The sequence below is a fragment of the Silene latifolia genome, chromosome 5 (assembly GCF_048544455.1).
Source record: "Silene latifolia isolate original U9 population chromosome 5, ASM4854445v1, whole genome shotgun sequence".
Classification (NCBI taxonomy): domain Eukaryota; kingdom Viridiplantae; phylum Streptophyta; class Magnoliopsida; order Caryophyllales; family Caryophyllaceae; genus Silene; species Silene latifolia.
In genome coordinates, this window is record NC_133530.1 from 38,209,201 (window position 1) to 38,225,378 (window position 16,178).

At 37.9% G+C, this 16,178-nt stretch overlaps 1 protein-coding gene across 1 annotated transcript; it reads right to left on the reverse strand.

Moving 5' to 3' along the window:
• Positions 1 to 11,915: 11,915 nt before the first annotated feature.
• Positions 11,916 to 13,342, reverse strand: LOC141655238 (uncharacterized). Its single transcript, XM_074462327.1, has 2 exons — positions 12,112 to 13,342; positions 11,916 to 11,953 (listed from the first exon to the last, which is right to left on the reverse strand). The coding sequence occupies exons 1-2, from the start codon at positions 13,340 to 13,342 to the stop codon at positions 11,916 to 11,918; spliced, it is 1,269 nt and encodes a 422-aa protein (XP_074318428.1).
• Between the last annotated feature and the right edge of the window lie 2,836 nt (positions 13,343 to 16,178).

Genomic DNA, 16,178 nt, shown 5'->3' on the forward strand with positions numbered 1-16,178 from the left:
GGTTTGGGAGGCAGGATGTTAGGTGGCAGGACGAGGAAAAGTGTAGTGACGGGTGGAGGTGGCCATGGCCACGGCAGAAGTGGGAGTAGGAGTGGTGGACTGTTCAATTGTGGGAAATAATCTGTATACTTCCCTTAATATTAAGGATTATAACGAATTTAACAATGATGATCAATAGTCATAAATAAAAATACATAAACAAAATATAAGATTCAGAAATAACCTTCGGTCCTAGCAAAATTGGCCTAAGAACAATATCAAAATTGATATTCGCCTATTAGTTGCACCCAAGACGATCTGAGATATGCCCTTTGATTATGCTAGAAATCGATCTAAAATTTTCTGTAAAATTTAGTTATTTTTGTGTTTTTGTGATGAGAGAGAGGAGGCAAGGTCAAGAAAAAGCATTAGGGTAGAAATAATTCTCTCCCTTTCTTTTTATACTGACCGAATTATCGAGTTAATTAGGAAAGAATAATACTTTCCTAATTTTCGGCCATCAGACCGAAATAAGGACTATCAGCTCCTTATTTTTGGTCTTTCCAAAAATATATAATATGTGTTGAATTGTCATCTAGTGAGGATCGAACCCATGACCTCTTGGTATGTGTACCCTCACTATTACCACTATGACACATTCATCTTGTTGATATTAAATACAACTGATTATATTTAATTACGAATTAACAGATTAATTCGTCCAAGCTAACATTATATATATTTAATTAAATATAACTTATTATATTTAATTTACGAATTGACAGTTAATTCGTCTCAACTAATATTATTTAATTTTCATTAAATAATTATCTCATCAACACATCGACTAACTTTTTAGTCATTTTGGGCATCAATGTGATTATATTTCTATAATCACATTTCTCAAACACATCCTATAGGTGTGACCTTTAGGGACCAATTGATCACCGCCATTTGTATGATAATAACGTCAAACTTTCTAGCAAGCCAACCGTTATTAGGTAAACGTTAATCAACTGATTAAATATACGAAATATACCCTTGTGAACCTGTAAGAGATTTACAAATGTTATCACACTAATTTGTGGAGGACACAAGCTCCAACAAACTCCCACTTGTCCTCACAAGTGTATGTGCGATAACCGATTCTCATATCCTATAAAATTTCTCCCACTCAATGTAAAACAATTTGCAAATCCGAATTCACAAAGGTCGTATTTTACAAGCGATCAATATCAAGAGTGGTTTCCCCGACTAGAGAGTAACTTAACTGATAAACGAATCAACATTCGAGCATGGCCATGCATTTCAGTTACAACTCCTCGAGTGGGCCTGAGAAATAACTATACCTGATAAGGGTTGGATATTTTCCTCAACTCGAATCCTGCATATGTAAGCACAAGTATGAAATGACCCGAAAAAAATCTACTTAGCCTCCAGTTACGGCAGACCGTGAGAAAGAAACCAAAGTCACCCAAAAACTGCCTTAATCTCAAGAGACAGTCGATAGTCAAAAGAATCGACTCTAGGAACACAATGGATGTCCTATCCACGACCTGGCACCGAATGTTATTAAACATTTAGGACTCCATTACGTTGTCACAAAAAGTTGTCCTACGAGGTATCGTCATAATCTCGTATCTGTGATCGATTAGTCAACCGTTTAACTTATGCCTCGTTGAACCCACCATCAATCGACTGCACAATATAATAGTCGGAGTTATCAGCTCACATTGGCGATTACGGACCAAAACAAATATAATGTAATTCAGTTCACTTTGTGGCGTTCAATGTTGTCAGTACAATCCACATGAAAAACAAAATATTATATATATAAAACGATGAAAATATAAATAGTATATGAAAAAGATAATGTATCAAATCCATAATCAAGTACTACAACTCAGGAACATGTTTAATTCCCATGGAGTTAACATGCCCTACATGCTTATCATAATTCAACGGTTTGGTGAGAGGATCCGCGATGTTATCATCCGTCGCAATCTTGTCAATCACTATCTCTTCTTGCTCCACGTAATCACGGATCAGGTGAGTTTTCCGAAGTACATGTCTAGATATGTTGCTAGACTATGGCTCCTTAGCCTGGAAGATGGCACCTCTATTGTCATAATAGATGGTGATCGGGTCATTCGAACTAGGAACTACCGAAAGCCCTTGTAAGAATTGACGCATCCATATCGCTTCCTTTGCTGCCTCCGAAGCGGCATAGTACTCGGATTCAGTAGTAGAATCTGCTACAACACTCTCTTTGGAACTCTTCCAGCTGACCGCAGCACCATTAAGAGTGAAGACGAACCCGGACTGAGATTTTGAATCATCTCGATCCGTTTGGAAGCTAGCATCTGCGTAACCGGTTGCGCATAGCTTATTATCGCCTCCATAAGTCAATACCCAATCCTTAGTCCTCCGTAGGTACTTGAGGATATTTTTGACTGCTATCCAGTGTGTTCACCTGGAGTCTTTTGGTACCGACTCGTCATACTCAATGCATATGCCACGTCTGGACGTGTGCATATCATGGCATATATGATCGATCCTATTGCAGATGCATAAGGAACACGACTCATGCGCTCAATCCCTTCAGGCGTCGTGGGTGACTGAGACTTGCTCAACTGCATCCCAGTCGTCATGGGAAGGTTCCCCTTCTTGGAGTTGGTCATGCTGAACCTCTCAAGAACCTTATCCAAATAAGATTCCTGACTAAGTGATAACGTCCGTCGTGATCTATCTCTGTAGATACGGATTCCCAAAATGCGTTGTGCCTCACCCAGATCTTTCATCTGGAAATGGTTCTTCAACCATTCTTTAACCGAAGATAGGAGAGGAATGTCATTCCCAATCAAGAGTATGTCATCGACATACAATATCAAGAATACAATCTTGCTCCCACTCGACTTGATATATAAGCATGGTTCTTCGACCGATCGAATGAAGCCATACTCTTTTATCACTTGGTCGAAACGATGATTCCAACTCCAAGAAGCTTGCTTAAGTCCATAAATGGAACGCTTAAGCTTGCATACTTTCTTAGGATGTTCAGGATCTATGAAACCTTCGGGTTGCACCATGTACAACTCTTCCTCCAAATAACCGTTTAAGAAGACGCTTTTCACATCCATTTGCCAAATCTCATAATCATGAAATGCGGCAATCGCTAAGATTATTCGAATGGAACGTAGCATGACTACAGGTGCAAAAATTTCATCATAATGCAGTCCTTGCACTTGAGTGAAACCTTTTGCCACAAGTCGTGCCTTATAGATATCCGGTTGCGCGTCTACAGAACGCTTTATTTTGTAAAGCCATTTGCACTGTAGAGGTTTTACCTTTTTAGGTAAATCAACTAGATCCCATACGTTATTCTCATACATGGAGTCCATCTCGGATTGCATGGCTTCAAGCCATAGCTTTGAGTCGGAACAGGCCATAGCACCTTTATAGGTTGCGGGTTCATTACTTTCTAGAAGTAAAACGTCATTCTCCTCGACGTCCGGAGGATGAGAGTCTCTACCCGACCTCCTAGGTTCCTCGGGAATATTAACCGTATCATCACTTGGAGGTACAGCTTCCTCCATTTATTCCTCGGTTGTTGGTTCTGGAATCTCCACAGCTCGAAGGTTCTATTACTCGACTTGTTCTCGAGAAATTCTTTCTCTAAGAACGTCGCACTGGCCGCAACAAAAACTCGATGTTCGGTAGGCGAATAGAAGTAATGACCAAATGTTCCTTTTGGATAACCTATAAAGTATGTCTTGACCGATCGCGGGCCGAGCTTATCCTCGTGTCTCCACTTGACATAAGCCTCGCATCCCCAAACCCGAATAAAGGACAAGTTGGGTACTGTTCCCTTCCACATTTCATATGGAGTCTTGTCGATAGCTTTAGACGGACTTCGGTTAAGTATAAGAGCAGCTGACAAAAGAGCATAACCCCATAATGAATCAGGCACTATGGTGTGACTCATTTTGGATCGAACCATATCAAGTAAGGTTCGATTTCTCTGTTCGGACACACCATTCAATTGAGGTGTTCCAGGTGGAGTTAACTGCAAAATGATTCCACAGTCTTTCAGGTGTTGATCAAACTCATTTGAAAGATATTCGCCACCCCGATCTGAACGAAGTGCTTTAATCTTTTTACCCAGTTGGTTATGTACCCTATTCTGGTATTCCTTGAATTTCTCAAAGGACTCACTTTTATGCTTCATTAAGTAGACATATCCGTATCTACTCAAATCGTCTGTGAAAGTGATAAACTATCTATAGCCATCTCTAGCGGTAATTGACATAGGTCCACATACGTCCGTATGTATGAGTCCTAATAGGTCACTAGCGCGCATTCCAACACCTTTGAAGGAAATTCGAGTCATCTTGCCAATGAGACATGATTCACACGTGCCATATGTAGAAAATCCGAATGCGGGAATAGTCCCATTATCGACGAGTTTCTTTACGCGTTTCTCATTTATGTGTCCCATTTGACAATGCCATAGATAGGTTTGATCTTTGTCACCAACCTTTAATTTCTTATTATTCATGTGTAATACTTCCGTTGTTTGATCTAAGATGTAAATTCCATTCATGGAAACTGCTTTGCCATAAATCATTTCAATAAAAGAGAAAATACAACTATTATCCTTTATTGAAAATGTAAAACCGTCTTTAGCAAGTACGGAAACAGAAATAATATTCTTAGATAAATTGGGTACATAGTAACAGTTATTTAAAGATAACTCAAAACCACTAGGGAGTTGGATTACATATGTTCCCTTCGAGGCAGCATCAACTCGTGCTCCATTCCCGACTCGCAGATCCACATCACCTTTTTCGAGAGGTATGATGTTCTTTAGGCCCTGAAAATGATTACACAGATGAGAACCACAACCAGTATCTAGTACCCAAGTTCCGAAATTTGCATGGTTAATCTCAATCATTTGAATATAAGATGACATACCAATAGGAACAACGCGGCCAGCCTTGATGTCCTCACGATAGACGGGACAGTTCCTCCTCCAATGTCCAGTCTTGTGACAATGGTGGCACTCTATGTCACCGCCCTTGCTCTTTGTCTTGCCCTGTGAGCCACTAGTCTCACCAGGCGCACTCTTACCGTTTCATAGCTTCTTAAACTTTGGCTTACCTACAGCTAGGTCACCATGAGCCTTGCCCTTACCTTTACCTTTGTAAATCGTGAGAACATCCTGCTTCACGCTCCCACTCAATTTCATATCCTTCTCGGTCTGTACGAGAAGGGAGTGTAGCTCATGAGGACTCATTTTCAAGTCATTCATATAGTAGTTCGCCCTGAAAAGGGCAAAACCATCGTGAAGAGAATGAAGCATTCGGTCAATGACAATGCTCTCACTGATTTTACAATTCAGTGCCTCCAGCTTCTCGACATTCTCAATCATGCGAAGAATGTGTGGGCTAACCGGTTGGCCCTTCTGGAGTTTCGCATCAAAGAAGCGACATGTATGCTCATATGTAACGATTCTCGGTGCCTTTGAGAACTCGTTAGTGAGCGTGGTGAAAATCTTGTTTGCACCTTGGGCAATGAAGCGTCTCTGCAAATTGGTTTCCATTGCAAAGATGAGTACGTTCTTTATCGCACCCGCTTCCATAACGAAATCACTATAAGCGAGTGACTCGTTGACTCCTGCATTTGGGCCTGGGTTGACCGGTATTGGCTCAGTTAAATACCCGAGCTTACCGTCGGCCAGATGGGTAGCATTCCGTAGTGCCGCCTCCCAGTCCGCAAAATTGGACACATCATTCTTCAGTCGAGTGGACTGATTCATTTGGTCCATGAACATCTTAAGCCAGGACGAACGATCTAGTGTGGCACTAGGCATTGGGATTGCGTTATTTCCAGCCATTTGTTGTAACAGTATTATTGATAATAAACGTGTTCTACACTGCGAATGAAGAATAAAATAATAAGCATGTGCATCGTTTTTATTTTAAGTCTAATGAGCTAATGTCATAACGCGAAGACTCAAAAACATTTATACAATTGACCTCCCTCAAGAATTATATAAATGACCCCAAGACTCAATTCTCTGTAAATTGATAAGCTAACCTTTTAGCTAATTCTACCGTTAGAATTCTTGGTCGATAAATTTCTGTAAATTCTATCTATAGTCCATCATAATCACGAGAAACTTTTCGGACTATGATGTTGAGGTAAACTAAGTCAACACAACTACTTACCCAACGTAGAAGGGGTCATATTAGGCCTACCGACAAAGAAGAGATTCATAGATGTTTGCCCTTATAAAGACTAATCTCAATTTCCGTTTTAGAGGAAGATCCCATCAACTTTATTTTAATTCATTTTAAGTGAACTATAAACTAGCATGCGAGAATGATTAAACTAAGGTCATGGCTTAAAGACTGTGACATCTGCATGTCCATGAAAACTAACATACAACCTATATGAGTCAATTTTCATGCATTTTAGTAGTAGGTGGTTTGGTTTTAGGCGGAATATGATGCATAAACTAACATGTGAATGAAAAACAATAGAATGAAAAACGTAAAAACAATAAAAGTCCTAGTGTGGCCTATTCTATCAAAATGAACAATAAATACAAGTTTGGAATCCATCCTTGGACCCGAGAAGCTTGTCTTGATGTTCCATCTTGATCCATGTAGCTGGAGTGAGCTTCAATCTCCATCTTTAGTCTTCTTTGAAATTACAATAAATAAAATTACATAATTGACCTATTAATTACATTCTAATTTCAAAAACCCAAAACTAAAATAAAGGAGATTCGAGATCTCATAATTACATAAGAAATCATGTTTCCTTCATTACGAAAACATAATTTGACTAAGGCGACACTAAGTATTACAAATTACAACCGATTGCAAAAATAAATACGTAAATAAAAGTCATTCATTCGATTCATTCAACAAAATTAAAAGCATCAACTAAAATAAATTAAACATACATAACACAATACATTAATTATGTTGATTAATTTATCCAAACCCCACCTATTTAAATTAAATTAAGTGACAATTCCGCAATTTAATCACATTAATTTCATACTTAATCCATATTAAACTTGTAATATGAATTCTATCCGTCTAAATTTTAAACCGCTTTAAAATAACTCAGTATCTTTAAATTGTGAACCGATTCACAATAACTAATTGGCCAAAATAAAAAAAATAAAAAAATAAAAAACAAAAACCAATTAAAATTGGTCTCGGCTGAAAAAAAACAACAAAAAATTTTTTTTTTTTTTTTATTATTTCAGCTCCTACACGGCCGAAAAAAACAGCCTTCCCTTTTTTTTTTTTTTTATTTGGCAATTTAGGAAAAACAAAAAACTTACCATATATATATATATATATATATATATATATATATATATATATATATATATTCTCGGCAATATGGCAAAAAACAAACAAGAAAACAAAACTTTCCTTTTTTTTTCTCTTTCTCGGTTTACCAAAAAAAATAAAAATTTTTTTTCTCTACGGCAAACCCTAGAACCGTCCTTCCTTTTTTTTTCTTCTTTTGCGGCAATATGCCCTAAAACAAAATTTGATGACTAAATTGTTTACCTTTGCTATTAGAACATGATTAGCATATGAAATAATATACATGATTAATTTATATGCCAAAAACTATATAGCAAAAACAATCTTTTTATCATAAACATGACGATCCCATTTAATTTTAACTTAATATGCATTAAATCAAAAACTACCAATTCTTCATATGATAATTTTAACTGATTATAAACTATAATATGAAAAATAGAATGGAAAAATATCATCAAACTGAAAGAAAAAAACCGCAGAAAAACCGCACAAAAAAAAAATTTCGAACCACAAAAAAAATTCGAAACCCAAAAATATTTTTTTCGAAAATCCTATTGTTCACATACAAATTTATGAAAATCATCAAGATTAAAATCGTGGCCTAGTGCTCTGATACCACTTGTGGGAAATAATCTGTATACTTCCCTTAATATTAAGGATTATAACGAATTTAACAATGATGATCAATAGTCATAAATAAAAATACATAAACAAAATATAAGATTCAGAAATAACCTTCGGTCCTAGCAAAATTGGCCTAAGAACAATATCAAAAGTGATATTCGCCTATTAGTTGCACCCAAGACGATCTGAGATATGCCCTTTGATTATGCTAGAAATCGATCTAAAATTTTCTGTAAAATTTAGTTGTTTTTGTGAAGAGAGAGAGGAGGCAAGGTCAAGAAAAAGCATTATGGTAGAAATAATTCTCTCCCTTTCTTTTTATACTGACCGAATTATCGAGTTAATTAGGAAAGAATACTACTTTCCTAATTTTCGGCCATCAGACCGAAATAAGGACTATCAGCTCCTTATTTTTGGTCTTTCCAAAAATATATAATATGTGTTGAATTGTCATCTAGTGAGGATCGAACCCATGACCTCTTGGTATGTGTACCCTCACTATTACCACTATGACACATTCATCTTGTTGATATTAAATACAACTGATTATATTTAATTACGAATTAACAGATTAATTCGTCCAAGCTAACATTATATATATTTAATTAAATATAACTTATTATATTTAATTTACGAATTGACAGTTAATTCGTCTCAACTAATATTATTTAATTTTCATTAAATAATTATCTCATCAACACATCGACTAACTTTTTAGTCATTTTGGGCATCAATGTGATTATATTTCTATAACCACATTTCTCAAACACATCCTATAGGTGTGACCTTTAGGGACCAGTTGATCACCGCCATCTGTATGATAATAACGTCAAACTTTCTAACAAGTCAACCGTTATTAGGTAAACGTTAATCAACTGATTAAATATACGAAGTATATAATAGATTATAATCCCCTGAATAAGGAGAGTTAATGTATTAACATTATATAGGAATGATACAGAGTTAGTTACCTAAATAAACGCAATACTACGAGATTTACATTGACTAAACTAGGCTAGAATATATTTACATATATTTACTAATACACCCCCTCAGACGGAGCGGGAGGAGGACGGACGCTCAGGCTGGACTTGAACCGTTGGAACAAATGGCGCGGTAACCCTTTAGTAAATATATCAGCATATTGGTGCGCAGAAGGGACATGAAGGACACGAACTTGACCAACCTGAACTTTCTCACGTACAAAGTGTATATCTAACTCAATATGTTTCGTGCGTTGATGTTGAACCGGATTATTAGAGAGATACACAGCAGAGACGTTATCACAAAAAACGAGAGTGGCTTGCTTAATAGGCACATGAAGCTCAAATAGGAGATTGCGGAGCCAACTCGTTTCAGCCACGGCATTAGCAACAGCCCGATATTTGGACTCAGCACTGGATTTAGACAAAGTGGGTTGTCGTTTCGATGACCAGGAGACCAGATTCTCGCCAAGAAAAACACAGTACCCGGATGTGGAACGGCGAGAATTAGGGCAACCACCCCAGTCCGCATCAGAATAGGCGGTCAAAGTGTGTGGACGGGACGGAGTAATAATAAGACCATGATCAATGGTACCCTTTATGTAGCGTAGGATCCATTTCAAAAATTGAAAATGAGGTTCACGCGGAGCGTGCATAAATAAACATACCTGTTGGACGCCATACGCAATTTCTGGTCGGGTGATGGTTAAATACTGAAGAGCCCCAGCAAGGCTACGATACAAAGTCGAGTCAGCCATGAGGGGGCCATCCGTGGCACTAAGTTTCGCACAAGTGTCGACTGGTGTGGATACAGGGTTACAATCTGACATATTCGCGCGACCCAAAATATCCTTAGCATACTGTTGTTGAGATAAAAATAGACCGTGAGAATTACGAGTAACAGTGATGCCCAAAAAATGATGAAGCAGTCCCAAGTCGGTCATGGAAAATTCGCGTGATAAATCCGAGATTATCCGTTGCATAAGGGGCGTACTAGAAGCAGTAAGCACAATATCATCGATATAAAGGAGTAAATACGCAGTCTCACCCCCATGGTGGAAGATAAACAAAGAATTGTCACAAATGCTACTGCGAAAACCCCGTGAGAGAACAAACTTTGCGAAACGCTGAAACCAGGCCCTCGGAGCCTGCTTTAGTCCGTATAAAGAACGACGAAGCCGACAAACATGGTGAGGAGCATTAGGGTCGACAAACCCCGGAGGCTGATGCATAAAGACAGTTTCGACAAGGTCACCATGTAGAAAAGCATTCTTGACATCCAACTGATGGATCGGCCAAGAGCGAGATACAGCTAAGCTCAAGACGGTACGAATAGTAGTAGGTTTGACAACAGGGATAAATGTTTCATCACAGTCAACGCCAACCTGTTGAGTCTTACCATTAACAACGAGACGAGCCTTATACCGTTCAAGAGAGCCATCGGCTTTAAATTTATGTCGATACAACCACATACATCGAATCACAGAAGCATCTATGGGACGGGGTACCAAGTCCCATTTATGATTATCTTTTAATGCATTAAATTCGGTCTGCATAGCCATATTCCAATTCGGGTCACGGAGGGCGAGTGTCGGAGATTTGGGTATAGGACTAAGGCCAGGAGCTTTATGGGTAAGGAGGGATGTGGGCTGTTTGGGTTTGAAGATGTCATTCATGGCACGGGTTGTCATGGTGTGGGTAGGCAAAGGTGGAGGAGGAGGAGGAGGAGGAGGAGGAGGAGGAGGAGGAGGAGGAGGAGGGGGGGAGGTGGGGGAGGCGAGGGCGAAGGAGAGGCAGGGGTATGATGGGGAGTGTTGCTGGCGGGTGTGGTAGGGGAGACGGGTGTGGCTGGGCTGGTTGGACTGGCTGGTGAGGGAGGGGAAGGCGGAGTTGGAGGGTCGGCAGTGGGCTGGTTAGGTGGAGGTGGTGGAGGGTTGGCGAAACAGGGGAATAAGTGGGGGGGGTGATTGGGTCAGTCGCGGGGGAGAGGAAATTGTATGAGTCGGGTTGAACGGTGAAGGAGGTAGTGAATAGGAAAACGGATTCATCGAACGTAACATGTCGAGACAAAATTATTTTTCCAGTGGCGATCGACAGACACTTGTAACCCCTATTTTCGGAAGGATAACCAAGGAAGACACATGGGGTGGAACGTGGCGCAAGTTTGTGAGGTTGCTTGGCCGTGAGATTTGGGAAACAGAGACAGCCGAAGACACGAAGGTGAGAGTATGTAGGGTCTTTGAGATAGAGAGCGGAAGTTGGTGAGCGGTAGCTAAGAAGTCGAGATGGGAGGATGTTATGTAAGTATGCGGCTGTGAAAAGTGCATCAACCCAATACTTAGGGGGAAGAGAGGCGTGTGACAGAAGAACTAACATGATTTCATTGAGACGACGGATCATTCGTTCGGATTTTCCATTTTGTTGAGAAGTTTGAGGGCATGAAAACCGAAAAACTAAGCCATTTGTATTTGCGAAAGACCGAAATGAAGAATTATCAAATTCGCGGCCCAAATTACATTGAAAGGATTTAATTGGTAGATTGAATTGTGTTTTAATAAGAGACGCAAAATGAATGAATTTTGTGAATGCGTCGGATTTAAATTTTAGAGGATACACCCATACAAATTGAGTAAAATTATCGATAAGCACAAGATAATATTTATAACCAGTGTGACTAAGAATAGGAGACGTCCATAAATCAGCATGTATTATATCAAAAGGAGACAATGTTGAGCTTTGAGACTCAGTAAAAGGCAATCGTCTATGCTTACTAATTTGACATGAGGGACAAAGGCTAGTTACATGCTCTTTATTAAAACTAATATTAGAAAGACTCTTAAGACGCTGAAGAATGACTGAACTAGGATGCCCGAGCCGGTGATGCCACGTGGATGACGTCAAGCCAGCGAAAGGTGTGTGGATAGCGGGTGGAGGTGATGACGCGGTCGACACTGGATATAACTCGCCTTGACTATTGCTCCTCATAATCGTTTTCCCCGTTTGGAGGTCCTTCACAGAAAAACCAAGCGGGTCAAATTCAACGGAGACATTATTATCTTTTGTAAATTGGCGGACGGATATTAAATTCTTTATTATGTTGGGTGTATATAGGACGTTTTTAAGATGCAGGTGACGGTCTTTGGCGGGTATGTGAGAGGTTCCGTTACCACGAACTGGAATAGAATGGCCACTACCAACATAAATAGACCGAATATTAGATACAGTAGAAGAAGGAATAAAGCTACCTGCATCCGATGTTAGGTGCGACGTCGCTCCAGTATCCATGTACCACTGCCCATCATTCGGGTTAAATGCCATTGCATTGAACGCTTGACCCAAATCCGTTAATTGTTGTGGTTCGAAATCAGCAACGTACGCTTGCCCTGGAGATTGCTGACTCGCCCAAACAGGGGCGCGCCAGGGGGGGCGTTGAGGGCCTCGTGGAGGCTGCTGCATAGGCCACGGTTGCCAAGGAGATGACCAACCAGGCTGGGTGGGGTAAGGGCACGGTGGTGCAGTCCAGGACTGAGACCACGGTGACGGGGACCAAGGAATTTGGACCCAATTTGGTGTATGAGAGGTGGTTTGTGGTTTATTTTGCCCCCTGTTTTGAGAGCGGCCACCGCGACGGCCACTGTTCTTCTGAGGGCGTCCACCACCTGTTTGAGCACGTGGAGGATTTGACGAAGAGGCCTTCGTCTCGACCCAACCTGTAGCCTCGTCAGTAGGAGAAGAAGGAGCAACGAGCGCCGTGGATGGCTCTTCACGGCTAGCTTGGCGACGTTGTTCCAGTTCTAACATACTGACGGCGTTGTCGAAGGTTGGTAAAGTCTGATTGATGTATGCGGCGGTCGTGTCGTATCCAGTTGTTAAACCACGGACTAACTGGAGGACAAGTCTCTGATCTGTGACGGCGGCATCGACATCTTTCAATTGGGAGGCGATCTCTTTGAGGCGTTGACAGTAGGCCTCAAGAGACGGCATGGACTCAAGCTTGAGAGACGAGAATTCAGCCTCGAGTGCAACGGCGCGTGCGCCCTTGTTATTCGTGAAAATATTTTTCACGCGAATCCAGGCTTCATAGGCGGTGGACTCGTCTTCAAGAACGCGCGACAATAAATCGTCATTAAGCGTCCCATAAATCCATTGAAGGACATGGGAATCAATTTCGCACCATTCCTCATAGGTGGAGTCGGTTTCAGACGGCTTGCGTGTTCCATCGATGTGATGAAACACTTTGTACCCACGAGCGTGCAATTTGAAGAGCTTAACCCACGACGAATACGGAACCTTAACACCATCAAGAACGCGGACCTTATGTTGAATATTTGTGACCGAGTAAACAGGATGGAGTTTTGGCGTTTGCGGTGGTGGGGGAGGGTTTAGATCGCCTGACATGGTGACGTGAGGTCAAACACGAGAGCGAAGTAAACACGGCGGCTAGGGTTAGGATTAATGCTAACCTAGTCTGATACCATAATAGATTATAATCCCCTGAATAGGGAGAGTCAATGTATTAACATTATATAGGAATGATACAGAGTTAGTTACCTAAATAAACGCAATACTACGAGATTTACATTGACTAAACTAGGCTAGAATATATTTACATATATTATATTAGTAAATATATGTAAATATATTCTAGCCTAGTTTAGTCAATGTAAATCTCGTAGTATTGCGTTTATTTAGGTAACTAACTCTGTATCATTCCTATATAATGTTAATACATTGACTAAACTAGGCTAGAATATATTTACATATATTTACTAATAGTATACCCTTGTGAACCTGTAAGAGATTTACAAATGTTATCACACTAATTTGTGGAGGACACAAGCTCCAACATCAATTTGAATAGCAAGTTCCCGATTGATTAGTTTTTCGTGGAGTCGGGAAATTATGGTTCTGTAAGTGATGAATCGTCTCTTAATGGAAGTGTGATTGAAGCTACCGACAGAATTGCTTCTTAGGAAGAAGATAATCAAGTCGCTCGAGACAAAAAAAACACGACTTCTAGATAGTACTGGTCGTTTATTTATTTGGTGTAATTGGACTTACTGAATTAACAAATGCATACCATTCAAGTGTTTTAAGAAAGGGTTTGCGTTCTTTCTTCATTTTGATGATTAACTAGTTTGGATGCCCGTGCGTTGCAACGGGGTAATTAACTTAGCAAAAAACAAATTGGTTATAAGGTCTTAATATTTACATTTTATGTCTAATTATTTATTTAGATATGATCAAAAGTGAAAACATCTTATTTAAGAGTCGTAAAAGATGTTAGGTTGATACCTAAGTTCCAAGGATGCCTCATATTTATAATCATAAGACCGCTACATCTTATGTTAATCTTTCGATGTGGGACAATTCTATTATTTTTATATAATCCTACATTATTTTTCAATGTGGGACATATAACTTACTAAGAAATACACAATTTTATATATGTACAAATTATATGAAATCTATACGCTAGTGATATCATTTTTACCACGAATCAAATTATGTTATTTTCATAATTTTCTTAACGATATTTTTTTGCCAAACGAAATGTAAAATTTTTTATATAAAAATTAGAAACATCACTTGAATATAATATAGAAAATAAATATTATAATAATTAAAAGATTCTCCACTTTAGTTTTTACATCAAAAAATATTATTTATGATACTTTCCTAAATTAATTTTTAAGATCACTCACCTTATGATAATTTTCTGATGTGAGACAATTCAACTATTTATATGTAGTATATTTACCACACCTCCATTATTTTTCAATGTGGGACAAATAACACACGAAAAAGTACACCATCTTTTTTGCACCTATTTTGATATCCAACCCTATTTAATAATGAGAAATATTATACTATCTATTTATATTCGTATGTTTTTTTCCATTTTTTGTCATAATTAAAATATGTACAAATGATATGATTTAAATTACATTTTTTGTCTAACACGACTTTTAAGATGTAATTGAGGGAGCAATCAAATGTATAAACAAATGCAAAATATTTTCTTTTTCTGGTGCGATTTTGATTAATAGTTAAAAATTATGATGTGTTTAGTTACTCAAATGTAATGAGGCATAATAATTACCTATATTTGAAAGTTAAAAAGATTTAATTCTACTATTTATCAAAGTAAAAAAGCTTATTATTGATTTGTTTCTGGATTCAAGATCTTTTTATGCAACACTTGATTGTATTATAATTCATAAATTTTCTATTTTATTGCCGAGATTATCATTATATGACACATTAATAATCAATTTATGTATATTTAGCACCATTTTATTTTTTAATTATGATTTTATCTTAAATAAAGTTATTATACTATCGATTGTCTTAAAATAATCATTATAATATCACTAATATAGTAATATATAATCGCTTTTATAAATATCTACGTGGTTAATATTTGTATAGTATTGTTGTAACTAAGGTTTAATTTGCCGCTAATACAAACTCTTATAAGAACTCTCTAAGATAATTTTTAAGCGATTCAAAAGATTTTGGGTTGATACCCCTAAATTTCAAATATAACTCATATTTATAATCATGTGATACCTCACCTCATGATAATCTTCGAATGTGGGATAATTCAACTATTTATATATAATATATTTACCACACCTACGTTATTTTTCAATGTGGGATAAACAATATACTTTGAAATACACCATTTTTTTCGTACCTAATTCGACATCTAACCCAGTTTAATAATAATAAGCAAATACTATACTATTTATTAATATTCGTATAGTACATTTTTTTAACTTCTTATCGTAATTAAAATACGTGCAAATAATATGATACTATATTCTAATCCTAGCATTTATTTACCACGAATCTAATTATATAATTTTTCAAAAAAAAAAATATGTTACTTTAATTTGCTAAATGAGATGTATAAGTTTTTATATAAAAATTATAAACATCACTTGGACATAATAAAAAAAATATATATATATATCATATCGTGGAGATAATGATATAAACTCTTAAGAGTTCTCCAAGACAATGCTTAAGATACTCAGAAAGTTATGGGTTTGTTTTTAGGTTCTAAGGATGTCTTCTATTTATAATCATATGATCACCCATCTTATGCTAAACTTTCGATGTGGGACAATTCTATTATTTATATGTAATATATTCACCATACTAACATATTTTTCAATGTGGGACAAATAACATACTTAGAAATACACCATCTTTTTCGCACATAATT

Coding starts and splice junctions, on each gene's coding strand:
- LOC141655238 (XM_074462327.1), bottom strand. CDS start 13,342: ATGTCAGGCGATCTAAACCCTCCCCCACCACCGCAAACGCCAAAACTC. Junction 11,954..12,111: donor CCATTCTATTCCAGTTCGTG/GTAACGGAACCT, acceptor TTTTCTGTGAAG/GACCTCCAAACGGGGAAAAC.